At 42.4% G+C, this 20,481-nt stretch overlaps 1 protein-coding gene across 1 annotated transcript in view; it reads right to left on the bottom strand.

The window, feature by feature from the left end:
* LOC124620054 (gamma-aminobutyric acid type B receptor subunit 2) overlaps positions 1-20,481 on the bottom strand; it is a 434,547-nt gene that overhangs the window by 407,016 nt on the left and 7,050 nt on the right. The window contains exons 2-3 of the mRNA XM_047146721.1: positions 10,216-10,252; positions 9,852-9,995 (exon numbers count right to left, since the gene is read on the bottom strand). Of these exons, the coding sequence (XP_047002677.1) occupies positions 9,852-9,995; positions 10,216-10,252 (181 nt within the window). The remainder of the gene's footprint in view (positions 1-9,851; positions 9,996-10,215; positions 10,253-20,481) is intronic.

The following is a 20,481-nucleotide window of genomic DNA, read 5'->3' as shown; positions in this document are numbered from 1 at the left end:
CTAGTCGTGCTGAAGGTTCTGATAAATTAAATTATTATGACATTGCACTAACATAACTTTCAACGAAAGTGGAAACTAGTTACAGATATCGGCGACTGCTAGAGCCCCATTACTATGTGTCATTTGTGTATTTGGCGTACGTTGATGAGCAGAAACTCCTGGTTCGTAGTTCATGGTGCACAGCCACATTTACAGGTTCTCTTTGTAACGGCTCCCTGGGGCAACAAAAGCTGATTTTCGAAATTTCATATAGTTATTAATCGAATTAAAAAAATTGTAATGCAGTCATAATCTCCACATTTAGAAGCATAATCCTGTGTCAGAAATTTAACACTGTAATACATGTGTTACATTTAGAATTTGTATACATTTCTTTAGACAGAGGAGCCCACGGAGCTGCGTAATTCACGGCGTGCAAATTACCCAGACTATATTTGTCCTCTATTCCAACAAATATTACACACAAGTTAAAGCCTTTACGAAACTTTTTCTCGCTGAACCGCCCACAAACCGCTACAGAGAAAAAAAGCTTACTGCTACATTTCCGCTGTCCGTGCAGTAGAGCTTGCGCATCACGCATGACGTTTTAATTTATTACCAACTCTATTCGCGACACGTTTTCCAGAGACTGTCAATATATAACACTGAATGTACCTCAAACCTGCATGATATCTACGACACGTAATTTAGGAGATACGACGTCATAAACTGAGATACATGAAAAACTAGCTTCTGTTTAAAACGGAGCACAAATAGCCCTAGACTACTATTCATGCAGTGTTTTACAGTGAGAGCGATTTGCAAGAAACTTTAAATGTAATTTCAAACCTTTACCAAACTTTTTCTCGGATACATTCGTAAGATCCAACACAAACTCACTCTCCGTCCGAACAGGCCTCGGAGGACCTAGGTTACAGTCCAAATAAAATGGACAAATTGTTATTACCTACCGTACCGACCGACCACCGTGTCATCATCAGCCTATAGGCATCACGGGATGCGGATAGGGAGGGACTTGTGGTCAGCTCACCGCTCTACTGGCCGTTGTCACATTTCGAGACCGGAGCCGCTACTTATCAGTCAAGTAACTCCTCAATTATGTAGGTTGCAGTGGGTACTGGGAGATGAAGAAACTTGCACAGGATAGAGTAGCATGGAGAGCTGCATCAAACCAGTCTCAGGACTGAAGACCACGCAGCAGCAGCAACTCCTCAACTGGCCTCACAAAGGCTGAGTGCGTGCGGGTTGCAAACAGCGCTTGGCAGACCTGGACGGACATCCATCCAATTGCTAGCGAAGTCCGACAGCGCTTAACTTCGGCGTTCTAGCTGGAAACGGTGCTACCACTGCGGCAAGGTCAAAAACAAGTTGCAACCAAAACGTATGGCCATATTTTCGGGAAGCATTCCTCACACGTAGAGGAAACAGATGTTTTACATGGACGTGGGTCCGGAAATGGTCATTTCCATGTTAGAGCGTAGTAGACTCTGTAAGTCTCCAGCACATTTATCATGGGAAACACATAGGGAAAATGTATCAGTATGGTATGAAACGCTCTCCTAAGGGAACAGGAGCCCTTTTAAAGCAATTCTTCGTCGTCTTAGGGAGCATTGAACTATTACTACTCGCGACTGAAGGAGATTTAGAAAGGCGAAAATCCGAGGGTTAACGCAAGACGATTAACTATAACAAGTAATGTTGAACACATGGCTGTCTCGAAACTGCTACGTGAAGAGCCTGCTGCATACGTATCATGTACTGAGTGCAGGCATTATCAGGTGATTTTCCAGGACGTTTTCACTTCTGCAAAAGGTTCAGTCAACAATTTGTCAATCCTCGCTTTGGTGCAAATGTGCTTCCCACCGATTATGCTTCGTTTCAACGAGATCACACTGTAAATTTTCACAATCATCATGTGTAGGCAGTCGCGAATCCTCACGAAGTCGTGCAATCACGTCATCAACAAAGATTTTTTGTCAATTATTGGACCGCGATTGTTGGTTACTGTTTGACAGGCCCCCACGTTCCTCCATCCAGGCCAAACGTTCTCTTAGAGCAGGGATTCCCAACTCTTTCAGCTGGCGGACCCTTCTTCAGTCGAAAATCCGTGGCGGACCCCTAGTCAGTCAAGAGCACAGTAACTTTAAATTTCAGAGCGAAACCCATGGGAACTGAAAGCTTCTTAATGCAAGTATCATGTTCCCAATGCCCCCCCCCCCCCTTCCCCCCTCCAGGTATCAATAGTCTTTGGTTTAGAGATAAATGAAAACAACTCGAAATTAACGATCCAGTTTAAATTCCCACTGTACCCAGATACTTACTAGTGGATTTACTCCCTTCGTTCAACACACTATAGCCTGATTAAAATTACTTGGTAATTGACATTTCACACGTTGGAGCTGCCTTCCTCCAAGAGCAATCAACATCACGTCCTAACTGTTCGCTGTTGACAAGCTGCCGCTTATGGTCTGTTCACTTCCACTGTTTGGATACTGTTGTGTAAGGAGCATGCATATTTCGTAACAGTCGTATGTGTGTGTCTGTGGTTTTTAGTGAAATCCGAATAAAAATGTTCAAATGTATGTAAAGTCTATGGGATTTAACTGCTGAGGGCATCAGTCCCAAGGCAGCTGTCAGTCCATAGCTGGCAGCTAGCAGGCGGCATTGCAACAGTGTACTGTCAGTTGGTAGCTGGCAACTGGCAGGCAGCGTGGCAACAGTTTAGCCACAGCTGACGAACTTCAACTACCACTTGGACACTATATCGTGGCAGTCAGCCTCGACTGTAAACAAATTAGGAAAACAAACAAGCAGACTCTCTTATTTCTATATAAGAAGACGAAGCATTTCACATAACGTAAGACTTTTTTTCTCAGAGGAAACAGTTCTGGCAGAGGAGGTTTACCTTTTACAAGGTGGCACATGAAAAGTCCCTCGTTTGTTTACGCTCGCAACCAGTTGCCACAATATAGTGTCAGAGTAATAGCAAGTAATTGTAATTGAAGTATAGGCAGGCCACATTTTTAACTGAGAGGACGGAATATATTACAAAGAAAAGAAATTAGCTTTAGAGATCATTTTAATTTTCGTAACAAAAATATCAATGCCAACATAATTCAATTAATAATTGTTTTGTAAATGATAGAGTGCAACTCCTTGAGAAGAGGAAAACACTCGACCTCCCCCTCCTCGACACTCTCTGCCCAAAAATTGATTTTCCTCTGCTCGAACTATGTCGATAGCAGTGACCTTTGTTTCACTTTGCCCTTGGAGTGAAATATTCATTTCGTTCATTTTGGAGAAAATATCTGACAAGTAGGCAAGTATACACTGCCAATTTTCGTCATTAATAAGGTCTGCTAATTTGGTGTTATACTCCAAGAGGAAAGCTAGGACTTCCAATCTTAATTCGTACAACCGAGAGTGTGCATTCCCACGTGAGAGCCACCTCACTTCTGTATGGAGATGCAGGGAACAATGGAGGCTTCCCAAATCGTCATACTGTATTGTGAAAAGTCTTGACTTCAACGGCCTTGATTTTATGTAGTTAATGATTTGAATGGATTCGTCTGAAACTTTCTTGACCGAAACAGGCACTTGTTTCGTAGCTAAAGAGTATCTGTGAAGAGCACAATGACTACTGCTGCAGTTCTTGGCGGTTTGTTTTATTTTCGTTATTGCTCCGACTGTAGAACCTGTCATAGCTTTTGCACCATCTGTGCACACATCTATGCAATTAGACCGTGAAACTTCGTTAGTCCTTAAAAAATCATCCAATAGACTTAATATTTCAGCACCTGTTGTGTTGGCAGGTAGTGGTCTGCACAATAAGAGGTCCTCCTCAAAACATCCAGAATATTCATAACGGACAAAAGCCAATAAAGTCGCTAATCCTGCAACATCAGTGGATTCATCTATCTACAGAGAAAATGAATTGCGTTGGATGCGAGAGCTTTACTGCCTTTTCGTCTAGCATGCGAGAAGCAATATCATTAACACACGGCTTTATGAGATTTTCTCCAATGGTATGAGCTTTGCCTGTTTTGCCACTCGATAACTAACCAAGAAAGAAGCTTTTAATGAATTTTCATTAACTGTTTTTGCATGAGTTTTCATGCAATGCTGAGAAGCAGCTAGTTCAGCACTCTTCCTTTTGAAAAAATCGATGTCTTTAGCCTTGAAATCCGGGTGAGTACCTCCAAAATGACGGTGCAATATAACTGGAACCATTGAACTGTTCGGCAGGACTCGCGCACAAATTACACACTGAGATTTACTCTCCTTTGTCTCCATAAAGCCCATTTCTAAATAGCTTTCGTTGTACTTACTCTTCTTGGTTATTCCACTTCCACAGGATATTGCAACCAATGGAGTACTTGCAGCGTTTTCACATAATAAATCCGGCTGTGGAGCTTCTTGTGATTGTTCTTCTTTTGGTCGTCCTCCCTCCGCATCATTTCAACTGGAAACTTCCCTCGTTGTGAAAGCGATGGAGAAACTGCACCCTTCTTCAATGATCCTGACTTCAACCACCGATCCATGTTAAAAGAAATAAACTGGTCAAAAATCGACTTATGAAATAGGTAGCGCACAGACAAAGCAAATTTAACATTTAATGACGCCTGGGGCCGCATACGTGCCAGCGAGCGCTGTGATTGGTCGACAAAGCTCGCTCCGCGCATGCGTAAAAGGTTTCAGCACATCTAGCGCCGTGAGCCGGCGCACAAACGACCCCCGTATTGTTGCGAAATAGTCGATCAGAGAAGCCGCATCCTCCGGCACTAAACTGTGTATGCGTTCTCACCTACGAACCACAAAGGCTGCTTGTGAATACGACCTGAAGTAAAAGTACACATGTTTTTCACACGAAAAAAAAATAGTGATGAATTTGATTTTCACATTTTATTCAATGATTTTACTCATTATTTTACACTATTTGGTGAAAGGTGGCCGCGGACCCCCTAGAAAGAGCCGGTGGACCCCTAAGGGGTCCGCGGACCACACGTTGGGAAGCCCTGTCTTAGAGAATACTCCACCTCTTCGCTAGAAAAGGTGGCTCTATTAGAGCGACTGAACATGCAATTCATCCTCGATGGAGCCCTCCTCACTTCAGTGGTAATGGTCGTAGCTTTCTAAATAACGGATTCCGTGACTGATGGATAAGTAGAGGTGAACCATCTCCTTCACCTGCAAGCTCCCCGATCTAAACTTAATACACTTTCATTTGTGAGGTCATTTGAAAGGTCTTTGTGTACAGGTCCCCGGTACAAGGTGTAAATTTCGTTTAGAAAAGTGTTCCATACTGTGTTGACAGGCTCTTTTCCTATGTCTTTCCCATGATTAATGTGTAGAAGAGTTGTAGAAACTGTGCTCTAACACGGAAATAAAGCGTCTCAGGATCCATGTCCATACAACATAGGTATTTTCTTCTTCCCCGTGTGATGAATGTTCCCTGAAAGGTTGGTCATACCTTTCTGTTACACCATGTGTTTGACATATTAAATCGTGTGTAGAACAATTAGAAGTTTGAAGCTGTTTTATACAGGATATTTTGATTTTTTTAAGAATCTGGGATTTCCTGATGTAACTCTAAGGCCTCGAATCTAAGCTGTTAACTCCAGCGTCTTCGGGTAATCCGTAGAGAAGCCTTGAATTATAGTCTTACTTCTCTGGCTAATAGGTATAATAAATACTCAGTGGCTTGCAGAACCAGCCTTTTTCCCTTCAGATAAAGTCGCGGCCTCTGTGGAGGGCGTCGTTTCAAAATGTATTCAGTGCAGCCGAGGTCAAAATTCAGTTTGATGTTTTTTCACCCCACTTCTGGTATGCTCTTTAACTCCGTTGAGATAGATCGGGTATCCTTTGCCACTGTAATTTATTGCTGAAAAACATGAATCGGGTAAAATCGTATCACGATTTTCACAGCAAACCACCGTGGCATACATGGCTGAGGGTACGTCCCATTGTACCAGTTACTAGGGTTTCTTCCTATCCCATTCACGTATGGAGCGAGCGAAGAATGACTGAATGCCTCAGTGCGCGCAGTAATTATTCTAATCTTATCCACACGATCCCTATTTGAGCGGTACGTAGGGGGTTGCAGTATATTCCTAGAGTAATCATTTAAAGTCGGTTCTTGAAACTTAGTTAATAGACATTCTCGGAATAGTTTACGTCTGTCTTCAAGAGTCTTCCAGTTCAAAATGTATTATGTCCAAAACATATTTCCAGTCTGCGTTAGTAGCCCGCTCTTTTGTTGGCTGTTCCTACTGTTATGGTCTTGCAGCTTAGTGTGTTGTTGATTGCATGACTGCTCATTCGGTCACCGCGGCGGGTGAGAAGTGGGGGTTGGGGGCCGTTTGCCAGCATGGGAGCGATCGAAAGGAAGTAGAATGAGAATTAGAGCTGTGAAAACTAAAGAACAGCGTGAGAAGGAAGCTCAGTAACTAATAACACGTGGTGTACTTTGCGAATGATCCATTTTCAGTCAAATTTCTAATTTCGGCGCAGAGATGTGTTATTAGAGTGGAAAAGATTGCATAACTGCATGTTTTAATGCTGTGATTGAGCGTACTGTGTGTAGTTATGACTTGAGAAGACTTATTTCGCTTCAACCGAGATCCACATTTAAGTAATGTTTTGCCCCCTTGTAATCACAAAGAAGGTAGAGTCAAGTGTGCAAGCATCCCAGTATTCTATCTGGCGGAAGCAAAAAATAAAGAGTACGGAGCACCGAAGAAAGTGGAGCACGATTGCTGACTCACGTATATAATGAAAGTTATATCTCCCGAATCATGAAAAGCTGCGAAGCGCAAACGAAATTCCATAGTTCTATCTTATGAGATAGGTTACAGTGTTGTTTGTAGTACTGTTACTAAAGTGTTAAGCCGTTACGTTGTTTTTGAAACGTCATCATCATTCTGCAGCAAAGAGCTGAGTAACTCAATATTCTTGAACAATAGGATTTTGGCACCTGATCCTTCTCTTTCACGAGGAAGACGGACTAAGTGCAAGATTGTAACACATCGCGCATTTTGTTCAGCGTATTGGTTCAAAACGTTTTAAGTGTACTTTAGACATTAAAATGGCGCCTTCATTCATTCGTAAATGATTTCAGTCATGACTAATTCTGGAACATAATCTAAATACTTATGTCCTGCCGTTGAGAATTTTGACCTATCTCCTTTAGTTACGAAGCTAACGTTTTACCGCTTCCTATAAAATTATAATATTATGATCCGTGCAGTACGATTTGAAACTACGGTCCTCAATTATTGATTGAGGTTTTTTTTTAGCACATCTAGTTCCGTAGGACCAAATTGAGGAGCAAATCTCCAAGGTAACGAAGCATGTCAGTACCATAACAGATAAAGTAAAATGTTTATGAACCCAAAAAAGACAAGCCATAAGTTTATGTAAATGTTATCAACAATATAATACAGGATTCAGCTTAATTTTTCAAGGAACTCCTCGACCGAAGAAAGGGAGTGACCCCTGAGGAAATTCTTCAGTTTCGGCTTGAAAGCGCCTGGATTACTGCTGAGATTTTTGAATTCTTGTGGTAGCTTGTTGAAAATGGATGCAGCAGTATACCGCACATCTTCCTGCACAAAAGTCAAGGTAGTGCGATGTAAATGCAGACTGGATTTCTGCCTAGCATTAACTTAGTGAAAACTGCTAATTCTCGGGAATAAGCCGATAATATTAACAAGAAACGACAGTAAAGAATATATACATTGAGAAGCCAATGGCAGAATACCCTGACTAATGAAGAGGGGTCGCCAAGACTTACATCACTCATTGCTCGAACAGCCCGTTTCCAAGCAAAAAATATTCTTTTAGAACGGGAAGAGCTACCCCAGGATATAATACCATACGTCATAAATGAATGAAACTAAGCAAAGTAGACTACGTTTCGTGTCGAACTATCACTTACTTCGAATACCGTTCGAACAGTAAAAATTGCAGCATTAAGTCTTTGAACAAGATACTGAACGTGGGCTTCCCACGACAGCTTACTATCAATCTGAACGCCTAGAAATTTGAACTTTACGGTTTCACTAATCAAATGCCCGTTCTGTGAAATCAAAATTTTGTTGAATAGTGTGTTAGAAAATGTAAAAACTGAGTCTTACTGTGATTTGCATTAGTTTATTTTCTAGAAGCCATGAACTTCTGTCATGAACTGCACTATTTGAAACAGGTGCCAACGTTGCACACATCCTACACTACCAAGCTACGGACATCAGCAAACAGGAATATTTTAGAATCACCTGAAATACTAGAGGGCATATCATTCATATAAATACGGGACAGGAGTCGCTCCTGCACTGACCCCTGGGGCATTTCCCCCCCCCCCCCCCCGCCCCCCTCATTTAACCGTGCCCCCTCAGACTCCAAATGATAACCAATTTCAATACTGTGAATAATGACTTTTGCTGTCAGTAGTTGCAGTCATGAGCTACTCCACATATTCCATAATAATCCATCTTCTGGAGCAGTATTTTATGTTAACATAATCAAACGCCTTAGTTAAATCAAAAACGGTGCCTAGCGACCTTTTGCAGACGTGCCGTTTCTCCCGATTTTCCCTTCTTCCTCCCGATCTCCCGATTGTGAAGACCGATCACCCGATTTTCAGAGCAGTTTCAATACTTTCCTTACTATTTGAAAATCCTGCGCCTTCGATGTATTGATGGATGACAAGGTATGGCTTCTACTTGACTATGTTAATTAATATTCTGACTAGCGAACGTGAACACTTAGATACAGAAGTTGATATTCTCCTCTCTCAGTTCTGTAACTTTCAGCTGAAAGAGACCAACTTGGCAGCAGAGAGAATTGATGTTCATTGGGCGTTGGTAGGTCATATGAAATCGGCTGATGGGGTTCTTCAGTATGATAAACTGGCAAAGGTGATGTTGGCTATTATATCAATTCCACATAGTAATGCGGAATGTGAGAGAATTTTTAACACAGTTACAAAGAGCAAAACTCAGTTCAGGTCCAAGCTTCCAGAAACGTCTTTGGAGAAATTTTTAATTTTAAAATCAGTTCATAAAGGCAAGTGCTTTGAGCAGAAATTTGGTCCAGGGTTTTTGAAGAAGGCTAAGTCAGCTACGGGTGTGCTGAATAAATAACTACCGTAATCAGACAAATTCAGACGGATAAACTTTTCAGATTATTCGATAAGCCTAACATGTACATCCTGCATAAAGCTGATTTAAATTTGGGAAAGATGTGTTACGGCTATAAGATGCCAAGCAAATATGGGCTGCATTATGAAATGAAAATGTGTGATCACTTAACAGTGATTCATTCATGCAAAAATTGTGCTAATGTCAAAATAGAAGTCTAATAGACGTTAATTTGTTTTCTCGGATCGTAATTTCGTAGTTCTCTTGAGAGTGCTGCACTTGAATGTGTGTGAATCCAAAGAAGCCTGCAGAGCTCATCATTCATGTTGTTCAGCATGTCGAATGATAAACTATACAGTCCGAAGGCTCAGGTATGCCCATTATTTATATTTACATGTAAATAATAAAGAAAATGTAGTTGAATTTTTACAGGTATTGAATTATTGCAACTTTAATCTTCAGGGAAGTGTTGTAATTCACAATAGTACACCGCTAAAATTCTCCTGATTTTTCACTTTTGAAAGTTGGCATATCTGCTTTTGCTTAATCCATCGAGTACCTCACACAGAAAAGTGAATATAGCATTTTCAGTTGTTAAGCCACTTGTAAAACAGACCTCTGTATTTGGTGGCAAATTCTGTTGTTGGATAGCAATTCGAAAGCCGTGCGGCATTGAGACTGGACATATGCGCAGACATCAGTCGCTTACCGTACCTGGACGATGTTCCAGTAGGGCACGACCTTGGCGAGGCTCTCGGTGACGTCAGAGCAGGCGGAGCCCAGCAGCATGACGGTGCGAGTCGAGTTCTGCGTGTACAGGGCGTGGAAGAACGCGTCCACGCCTACGCCGGGATCACACTGTAACACGAAACACAAAGAGGCGACGCTGAACAACCATCTGTTCTAATTATCGGCTACATGGCGTCATACAGCTTGTGGCGTTGCTAAATTACACTCTTGTACGCGAAAATTGCAGCGTCAGGCAGCATAGAGATTTCGAGAGTGAAATTGTCAGGATGGATCGTTAACGCCAAAATTTGTCAATGATTCCATTGCCAACGACACTAATCACCTGCACGTGTGTACAGGACATGACTAGCTTGAGTGTAAATAGCCTCTGATGAGAAATCTAGCTGCAGCACCTTATCAGAAATGTGCCGGTAATAGCAGTACCATTGGTTAAATGACAACACAACACCCAGTCCCTGAGAGGAGAAAATCTCTGACCAGACGGGGATCGAACCCGGGTACGTAGGACGGCAATCTGTCACGCTGACCACTCATCTGTCGTGGCGGACATTGGTTTCATAACGTTACGTATATGGACAAAGATAAATAAAACCTCAGTTATGATAGGAATATGAAGTTGTAGAATGAAGCATTTACCCAGAATTCATTCTAATTTGTAAACATTAAAAGCTTAATTTTCTCAGAATTTGAAAAGTGTCACCTCCCTTGCTCTTTTTATGTCTGATGTCATCTATCTCGGGGATAGTCAGTCGTTTTTACCCACTCGCCACTTTTTTATCTCCACAGTATGGTGATTTAAAAGGTAGGGAGGTAAGTTTACTTTATGAAATGTATAAAGTAAAGTTACTACAAGTAAAATCATATAATAATTACAATTATGTACCAAATAAATTTTACAATAAACCTAATGTAAATGACTTTGAAACTAGTACTGCCTATCGGCCACCATGAAAGCTGAGACGACGACTGTTGGGTTGTAGGGACGAGACTGACTACCACTGATCTACATGATACGTCGTGAGTAGCATAGTGTCCTGTCAAACAATACCTAGGCGGTAACAATATGAACCATGCACCTTGCCGTTGGTGGGGAGGCTTGCGTGCCTCAGCGATACAGATCGCCGTACCGTAGGTGCAACCACAACGGAGGGGTATCTGTTGAGAGGCCAGACAAACGTGTGGTTACTGAAGAGGGGCAGCAGCCTTTTCAGTAGTTGCAGGGGCAACAGTCTGGATGATTGACTGACCTGGCCTTGCAACATTAACCAAAACGGCCTTGCTGTGCTGGTACTGCGAACGGCTGAAAGCAAGGGGAAACTACGGCCGTAATTTTTCCTGTGGTCATGCAGCTTTACTGTATGGATAAATGATGATGGCGTCCTCTTGGGTAAAATATTCCGAAGGTAAAATAGTCCCCCATTCGGATCTCCGGGCGGAGACTACTCAAGAGGACGTCGTTATCAGGAAAAAGGAAACTGGCGTTCTACGGATCGGAGCATGGAATGTCAGATCCCTTAACCGGGCAGGTAGATTAGAAAATTTTAAAAGGGAAATGGATAGGTTAAAGTTAGATATAGTGGGAATTAGTGAAGTTCGGTGGCAGGAGGAACAAGACTTTTGGTCAGGTGAATACAGGGTTGTAAACACAAAATCAAATAGGGGTAATGCAGGAGTAGGTTTAATAATGAATAGGAAAATAGGAATGCGGGTAAGCTACTACAAACAGCATAGTGAACGCAATATTGTGGCCATGATAGACACGAAACCCACGCCTACTACAGTAGTACAAGTTTACATGCCAGCTAGCTTTGCAGATGATGAAGAAATTGAAGAAATATATGATGAGATAAAAGAAATTATTCTTGTAGTGAAGGGAGACGAAAATTTAATAGTCATGGGTGGTTGGAATTCGAGAGTAGGAAAAGGGAGAGAAGGAAACATAGTAGGGGCTAAGAAATGAAAGATGAAGCCGCCTGGTAGAGTTTTGCACAGAGCATAACTTAATCATAGCTAACACTTGGTTCAAGAATCATGAAAGAAGGTTGTATACATGGAAGAATCCTGCAGATACTAGAAGGTATCAGATAGATTACATAATAGTAAGACAGAAATTTAGGAACCAGGTTTTAAATTGTAAGACATTTCCAGGGGCAGATGTGACAACAATCTATTGGTTATGAACTGTAGATTAAAACTGAAGAAACTGCAAAAAGGTGGGAATTTAAGGAGATGGGACCTGGATAAACTGAAAGAATCAGAGGTTGTACAAAGTTTCAGGGAGAGCATAAGGGAACAATTGACAGGAATGCGGGAAAGAAGTACAGTAGAAGAAGAATGGGTAGCTCTGAGGGATGGAGTGGTGAAGGCAGCAGAGGATCAAGTAGGTAAAAAGACGTGGGCTAGTAGAAATCCTTAAGTAACAGAAGAAATATTGAAGTTAATTGATGAAAGGAGAAAACATAAAAATGCATTAAAAGAAGCAGGCAAAAATGAATACAGACGTCTCAAATATGAGATCGACAGGAAGTGCAAAATGGATAAGCAGGGATGGCTAGAGGACAAATGTAAGGATATAGAGGCTTATCTCACTAGGGGTAAGATAGATACTGCCTACAGGAAAATTAAAGAGACCTTTGGAAAAAAGAGGACCACTTGTATGAATATCAAGAGCTCAAATGGAAACTAAGTTCTAAGCAAAGAAGGGAAAGCAGAAAGTTGGAATGAGTATATAGAGGGTCTATACAAGGGCGATGTTCTTGAGGACAATATTATGGAAATGGAAGAGGATGTAGAAGAAGACGAAATGGAAGATACGATACTGCATGAAGAGTTTGACAGAGCACTGAAAGACCTGAATCGAAACAAGGCCCCGGGAGTAGACAACATTCCATTAGAACTAGTGACGGCCTTGGGAGAGCCATTCCTGACAAAACTCTACCATCTGGTGAGTAAGATGTATGACACAGGCGAAATACCCTCAGACTTCAAGAAGAATATAATAATTCCAATCCCAAAGAAAGCAGGTGTTGACAAATGTGAAAATTACCGAACTATCAGTTTAATAAGCCACTACTGCAAAATACTAACGCGAATTCTTTACAGACGAATGGAAAAACTGGTAGAAGCCGACCTCGGGGAAGATCAGTTTGGATTCCGTAGAAATGTTGGAACACGTGAGGCAATACTGACCCTACGACTTATCTTAGAAGAAAGATTAAGGACAGGCAAACCTACGTTTCTAGCATTTGTAGACTTAGAGAAAGCTTTGGACAATGTTGACTGGAATACTCTCTTTGAAATTCTAAAGGTGGCAGGGGTAAAATACAGGGAGCGAAAGGCTATTTACAATTTGTACAGAAACCAGATGGCAGTTATAAGAGTCGAGGGGCATGAAAGGGAAGTAGTAGTTGGGAAGGGAGCGAGACAGGGTTGTAGCCTCTCCCCGATGTTATTCAAACTGTACATTGAGCAAGCAGTAAAGGAAACAAAAGAAAAATTCGGAGTAGGTATTAAAATCCATGGAGAAGAAATAAAAACTTTGAGGTTCGCCGATGAGATTGTAATTCTGTCAGAGACAGCAAAGCACTTGGAAGAGCAGTTGAACGGAATGGATGGTGTCTTGAAGGGAGGATATAAGATGAACATCAACAAAAGCAAAACGAGGATAATGGAATGTAGTCGAATTAAGTCGGGTGATGTTGAGGGTATTAGATTAGGAAATGAGACACTTAAAGTAGTAAAGGAGTTTTGCTATTTGGGGAGCAAAATAACTGATGATGGTCGAAGTAGAGAGGATATAAAATGTAGACTGGCAATGGGAAGGAAAGCATTTCTGAAGAAGAGAAATTTGTTAACATCGAGTATTGATTTAAGTGTTAAGAAGTCGTTTCTCAAAGTATATGTATGGAGTGTAGCCATGTATGGAAGTGAAACATGGACGATAAATAGTTTAGACAAGAAGAGAATAGAAGCTTTCGAAATGTGGTGCTACAGAAGAATGCTGAAGATTAGATGGGTAGATCACATAACTAATGATGAAGTATTGAATAGAATTGGGGAGAAGAGGAGTATGTGGCACAACTTGACACAAAGAAGGGACCGGTTAGTAGGACATGTTCTGAGGCATCAAGGGATCACAAATTTAGCATTGGAGGGCAGTGTCGAGAGTAAAAACCGCAGAGGGAGACCAAGAGATGAATACACTAAGCAGATGAATACACTAAGCAGATTCAGAAGGATGTGGGTTGCAGTAAGTACTGGGAGATGAAGAAGCCTGCAGAGGATAGGGTAGCAACAACAACAAACAATATAAGTAATAGCGAAATCAGTATCTCGTAAACCGCCGGCCGTAGTGGCCGAGTGGTTCTAGGCGCTTCAGTCTGGAAGCGCGCGACCGCTACGGTCCCAAGTTTGAATCCTGCCCCGGGCATGAATGTATGTGATGTCCTTATGTTAGTTAGGTTTAAGTAGTTCTAAGTTCTAGGGGGCTGATGACCTCAGATGTTAAGTACCATAGTGCTCAGAGCCATTTGAACCATTTTTTCTTGTAAACCGCCTCGCACCTTCTATAAATGTTATTATGTATACCTTACTGAAGTTTATGAAGAAAGCTACTGGTTAGAGCCCATCAGACTAAATATGGTTCAAATGGTTGAAACGGCTCTGAGCAGCATGGGACTTAACATCTGAGGTCATCAGTCCCTTAGAACTTAGAACTACTAAAACCTAACTAACCTAAGGACATCTCACACATCCATGGCCGAGGCAGGATTAGAACCTGGGACCGTAGCGGTCGCGCGGTACCAGACTGAAGTGCCTAGAACCGCTCAGCCACACCGGCCGGCCACTAAATGTAGAGTAACCCGTCTTACCATATATCACTTGCATCACTAATTAACAAATCAGTTTCCTAATTTACCTAAGTGGGGCAGGATTCTACAGTTGTCAAAAACTGATTCCGGCAGTCTGAGAAAGCATCAAGGCCTAAGAACCATATTTAACAGGAAGTACACAAAAAAGTATTATATCTCAAATGACTGATTAAGTAGCCACTAAGTGAATGTTGATTACTTTGTACCTAACAAGAAGCATGTCTTATTTGTTTATGCAATGTACTTTTCTTGTTTATATTACTAAAACGAATATGAATGCCACCCTTTTTGATTCAGTGATATGAAATTTCGTCCTGATTATGATTAAATAATGGACATTTAACGAGTATACTAAATAATCAACAAGAAATATTCATTTTTATGAACCAATATTATAAGTTCACACTGCAAATTAAAAACGAGGAACTGAAAAAAACTTGGAATGACTGCGAACGTTCTATAATGTATCAATCAGCAAGAATTATCTTATTAATGAATCTCAATGTGAAGAAACGGAAATTAATTTCGAATATGTTTGTTTAACTTACTGCTGTTTATAAAGTTTACTTTACGTACGAAACTTTTCATTAGCCATGTTAACTGATTTAATGGATTATTTTGATGCCTTATTGTTTGGGAAAAATTTACCAAATGCTAGCCAGCGTTCAGTTAGGAGGTTGTGGAAAGACAGTAAACAACACTCAAAGTGGCCATTATAATCGATTTTTAACGGCCTGGGATTGAACCAGTGCGGTCTAAGTGTCTTTAGTGTGGCACATTGTTGTGCAGACATGCCAAGTGAAATTCCCCTCCGTGTTAGGCAAAGTTACATAAGCAGTTTAGTAGAATCGGACAAAAATTGCTACAGTAAACTCGGCGAGACCAGATGCCAGACAGCTGCAGTGCGATTAGCGCGGCTGCTTTGCGCGTTTATCTCAACAAGTCACGGAAGACCGTTTTGTGTACGTGTCTGTGGCAACACCTCATTGTTACTGCAGCACTAGAGCTGACTAGTGTTGTCGCCTGTAGCTGTTTGTTCTTCGCAGCTGAAAGCTGGCAACAGTGCTGCCCGCTGTTGGAGATTATTCTCGCCGATTGCTCTACGGAAAAGCATGGGAATTTTTAGTTGGGTAGGCTCTATAAAGATCTGTGGACAAGCCACTTGACCCACCCTCGCGGAACGCCTATAAAATAACACCAACCTGCATTGTCGCTTAGGTTCAACATAACAAAGATCTCTGACGTTGCGCTAAAAAAGGGTATTACACTTTCGTCACATTTCAAGATGGCGGACAACAACTTGTTATTATGCTCTTCAGTTGCTAGTACCACAGTTGCATTGTGTGTGTATTTTGATGAAAACTGGCGGAAAAAAGGAAACATACTTGGGTAAAGCCAAAAGTATTACGTCGAGATAGTAAAAGCGTTCAGCAAAATTTGTTAGGAGAGCTGCAGGTGGAGGAAGTCAATTCTTAATATGCAAATTACCCAATTCAACCAACCAGCCAACTTACGAATAGATGAAAGTGTATTACAGAACAGAATACTCTTTTGAGAAATGCTATTTGTGCAGAAGACAGGCAAACTATGACACTGCGATTTCTTGATAAAGGAGAGAGCTACTCTAGTTGACAGCACAGCACTCCAATATCAGATTTCATATTAACCAAAATAATTTTAGAAACGTGTGAAGCGATTTATATAGCTCTAAAGGGGGAATGTATGCAGGTACATAAACGTTAAGTGCACTATATGGGCAATAAGAACTATTTTTACTTTTGAATAATTTAATTAATGGAAACAGTGTTCCAACAGCTACAAAATTAATAAAAAGTACGAAAGAGATGAAGCGCTTTTTAACTTGTGGCACCCAGAGTTGAAAAAATAGACGAAGTAGCATGGAAAGCTAAGAAAGAATTTTTTATTTTAGAGTGTGACCACATCCTATACTCCAGCTTGCTGAAAATGTGCCTGTATGTTTCCCGATGTAGAACTGGATGGCTGTAGCTGTGATTGTGGACATGAAGTCGCCTGCAGCACATTCCACCTGCCCACCAGCAAACAATTATTAGCATGCACTGTACCCCTTGCTCATCCACCACCTTAGTCGAAACAAGTTTATTAAAAAAAAGTCGAAGTAACAAGTAACACACCAAATTTGTAGCCATATTTACAAACTCACTGGAGAGACGCCAAATAGCTGTAGCGACGCCAGCGCTCCAAATGGTAACATTTCACATTGCAGTGAACAGGAGACGAACGATTTTTATTATCAAATCTACGGCGAGGCCCTAGATTTGATCATATTTATTTGACGACATGCGAGGCTTGACAAAGTTCCCTATTGCACTATCAAATTTCTTTGATACAAATATTTGACACATCAACTTTGACTAAGAAATATGATAGTGTAATACCAGCCTAACAGGACTAAGGTACTGAAGTAAAGCTGTTACTAAATTTATTTTAGTTCAGAACACAAAGATCATTGGCCCATTATCGAAACCAATCACAAATTGTAATTAATGACTGTTTACTTACACTCACGTAATAGCAACGCCAGTGGGTTTGGTTTGGCGCTTTAAACAAGTCAAAACTGGGGGCCCTTCAAACAAAAGGTGGCGCTTAGCATAATAAATATGCAAAACTTTTATCCTCACCTTAAAACTAAACTGCGAATACCATACTTGAAACTTAAAACAGGAAAAGTTAACAGAGTTTACCTTGATACATTGTCCCATCATATTCATACAGAGACGGGAGAATTATGGAAAATTAGGGATGTTCCCTATAAATTATTGATGTTCCCTATAAATCGAGATAGGTGGCAATCCTTAACTGCCAAGAACATGCAGAAATTTAGCAGGACGTACTCTGAGGGTAGCAATAAGTTAAAATGATTCCACAACAAATTTCTTCTTCTCCTTAGCTCACAAAATAAGCACATTTTTCCGCACACCAACCATATTACACTCCTGGAAATTGAAATAAGAACACCGTGAATTCATTGTCCCAGGAAGGGGAAACTTTATTCACACATTCCTGGGGTCAGATACATCACATGATCACACTGACAGAACCACAGGCACATAGACACAGGCAACAGAGCATGCACAATGTCGGCACTAGTACAGTGTATATCCACCTTTCGCAGCAATGCAGGCTGCTATTCTCCCATGGAGACGATCGTAGAGATGCTGGATGTAGTCCTGTGGAACGGCTTGCCATGCCATTTCCACCTGGCGCCTCAGCTGGACCAGCGTTCGTGCAGGACGTGCAGACCGCGTGAGACGACGCTTCATCCAGTCCCAAACATGCTTAATGGGGGACAGATCCGGAGATCTTGCTGGCCAGGGTAGTTGACTTACACCTTCTAGAGCACGTTGGGTGGCACGGGATACATGCGGACGTGCATTGTCCTGTTGGAACAGCAAGTTCCCTTGCCGGTCTAGGAATGGTAGAACGATGGGTTCGATGACGGTTTGGATGTACCGTGCACTATTCAGTGTCCCCTCGACGATCACCAGTGGTGTACGGCCAGTGTAGGAGATCGCTCCCCACACCATGATGCCGGGTGTTGGCCCTGTGTGCCTCGGTCGTATGCAGTCCTGATTGTGGCGCTCACCTGCACGGCGCCAAACACGCATCATTGGCACCAAGGCAGAAGCGACTCTCATCGCTGAAGACGACACGTCTCCATTCGTCCCTCCATTCACGCCTGTCGCGACACCACTGGAGGCGGGCTGCACGATGTTGGGGCGTGAGCGGAAGACGGCCTAACGGTGTGCGGGACCGTAGCCCAGCTTCATGGAGACGGTTGCGAATGGTCCTCGCCGATACCCCAGGAGCAACAGTGTCCCTAATTTGCTGGGAAGTGGCGGTGCGGTCCCCTACGGCACTGCGTAGGATCCTACGGTCTTGGCGTGCATCTGTGCGTCGCTGCGGTCCGGTCCCAGGTCGACGGGCACGTGCACCTTCCGCCGACCACTGGCGACAACATCGATTTACTGTGGAGACCTCACGCCCCACGTGTTGAGCAATTCGGCGGTACGTCCACCCGGCCTCCCGCATGCCTACTATACGCCCTCGCTCAAAGTCCGTCAACTGCACATACGGTTCACGTCCACGCTGTCGCGGCACGCTACGAGTGTTAAAGACTGCGATGGAGCTCCGTATGCCACGGCAAACTGGCTGACACTGACGGTGGCGGTGCACAAATGGTGCGTAGCTAGCGCCATTCGACGGCCAACACCGCAGTTCCTGGTGTGTCCGCTGTGCCGTGCGTGTGATCATTGCTTGTACAGCCCTCTCGCAGTGTCCGGAGCAAGTATGGTGGGTCTGACACACCGGTGTCAATGTGTTTTTTTTTCCGTTTCCAGGAGTGTATCTACGAACATTCATTTTCGTCCAGTACAGCAACATTGCTTTTACTTTCCAAGCAGTCTCTCAAAATTTTTAATGTTGTACTTTATTAACGCCCACAGATTTCGTTTAACTGCTTTAGAAGAATATCGGTGTCGAAGACGTGCTTCAATTACAAACTGACGGACGGTATGGTCGCTGGAATGAAACTGCCAGGTTAACTCTACAAAATGTTATTCATGGAGGAAGAATCACCACATTCCAATAACTCTATACACTGAATACAGACTGGACACACATGATCCATAATAACCGCTTTAGAAAAGATAGCATGTGTTTATACATTAACTTTTGTGATACGTGTCTGTAATTTCAATGAGAAGAAGCGCACTGGAATAACACTTTGGCGTACAAAGTGTTTTTCGTTGACTGTGTTCCATAGCTTTTGCAAGTTTTAGAAACGACATCACGTAACGAATACCCGTGATAGGGAATCTGTCAGCGCAGTTAAATGGCTCTGAGCACTATGGGACTTAACATCTGTGGTCATCAGTCCCCTAGGACTTAGAACTACTTAAACCTAAGTAACCTAAGGACATCACAAACATCCATGCCCGAGGCAGGATTCGAACCTGCGACCGTAGCAGTCGCGCGGTTCCGGACTGAGCGCCTAGAACCGCGAGACCACCGCGGCCGGCTGTCAGCGCAGTTAGGTGCGTCCACACTGCAATTAGAAAATGCCTAACTAAACGACATTTCCGAGTGTAACAGAGCAACAAAAAAGGTTATGACGGGCCTTTTTGGATTACTGCAGTACGTCCCAAACAGTTAGGACCAAAATTGATAAATTATGGAATCTAAACTGAATACTTTGAGGTAAGTAATAATAATCTGGAATTGGGTTGGCTTGGATTGTCTGGGGGAGGAGAGCAGACAGCGAGGTCATCGTTCTCATCGGATTAGGGAAGGACGAGGAAGGAAGTCGGCCGTGCCTTTTCAAAGGAACCATCCCGACATTTGCCTGGAGAGATTTAAGGATGGCACGGGAAACCTAAATCAGGATTGCTGGACGCGGATTGAACCATCGTCCTCCCGAAAGCGAGTCCAGTGTGCTAGCCACTGGGCCACCTCGCTCGGTAATCTGGAATTATTTACTTTTTTAACAGAAATCAAGAACTCACATCTTTTGGCAACCACTTAGCTTATGGCAATGATTCTAAGTAAAGCCGGTCATCCCATCGTTGCATTACAATAACTCATAATACTGTGTCTCACTGTCTTATATACAAACTATTTGATCGAAAGTATCTGGACATCTGTTAGTGGACGTTAACATGGGGAGTGTCCACACTTCGGCTTTA

The sequence above is a fragment of the Schistocerca americana genome, chromosome 6 (genome assembly GCF_021461395.2).
Source record: "Schistocerca americana isolate TAMUIC-IGC-003095 chromosome 6, iqSchAmer2.1, whole genome shotgun sequence".
In the NCBI taxonomy this organism is placed as follows: domain Eukaryota; kingdom Metazoa; phylum Arthropoda; class Insecta; order Orthoptera; family Acrididae; genus Schistocerca; species Schistocerca americana.
The sequence above is the reverse complement of the archived record's forward strand: the minus strand, read 5'-3'. Positions and strand labels throughout refer to the sequence as shown.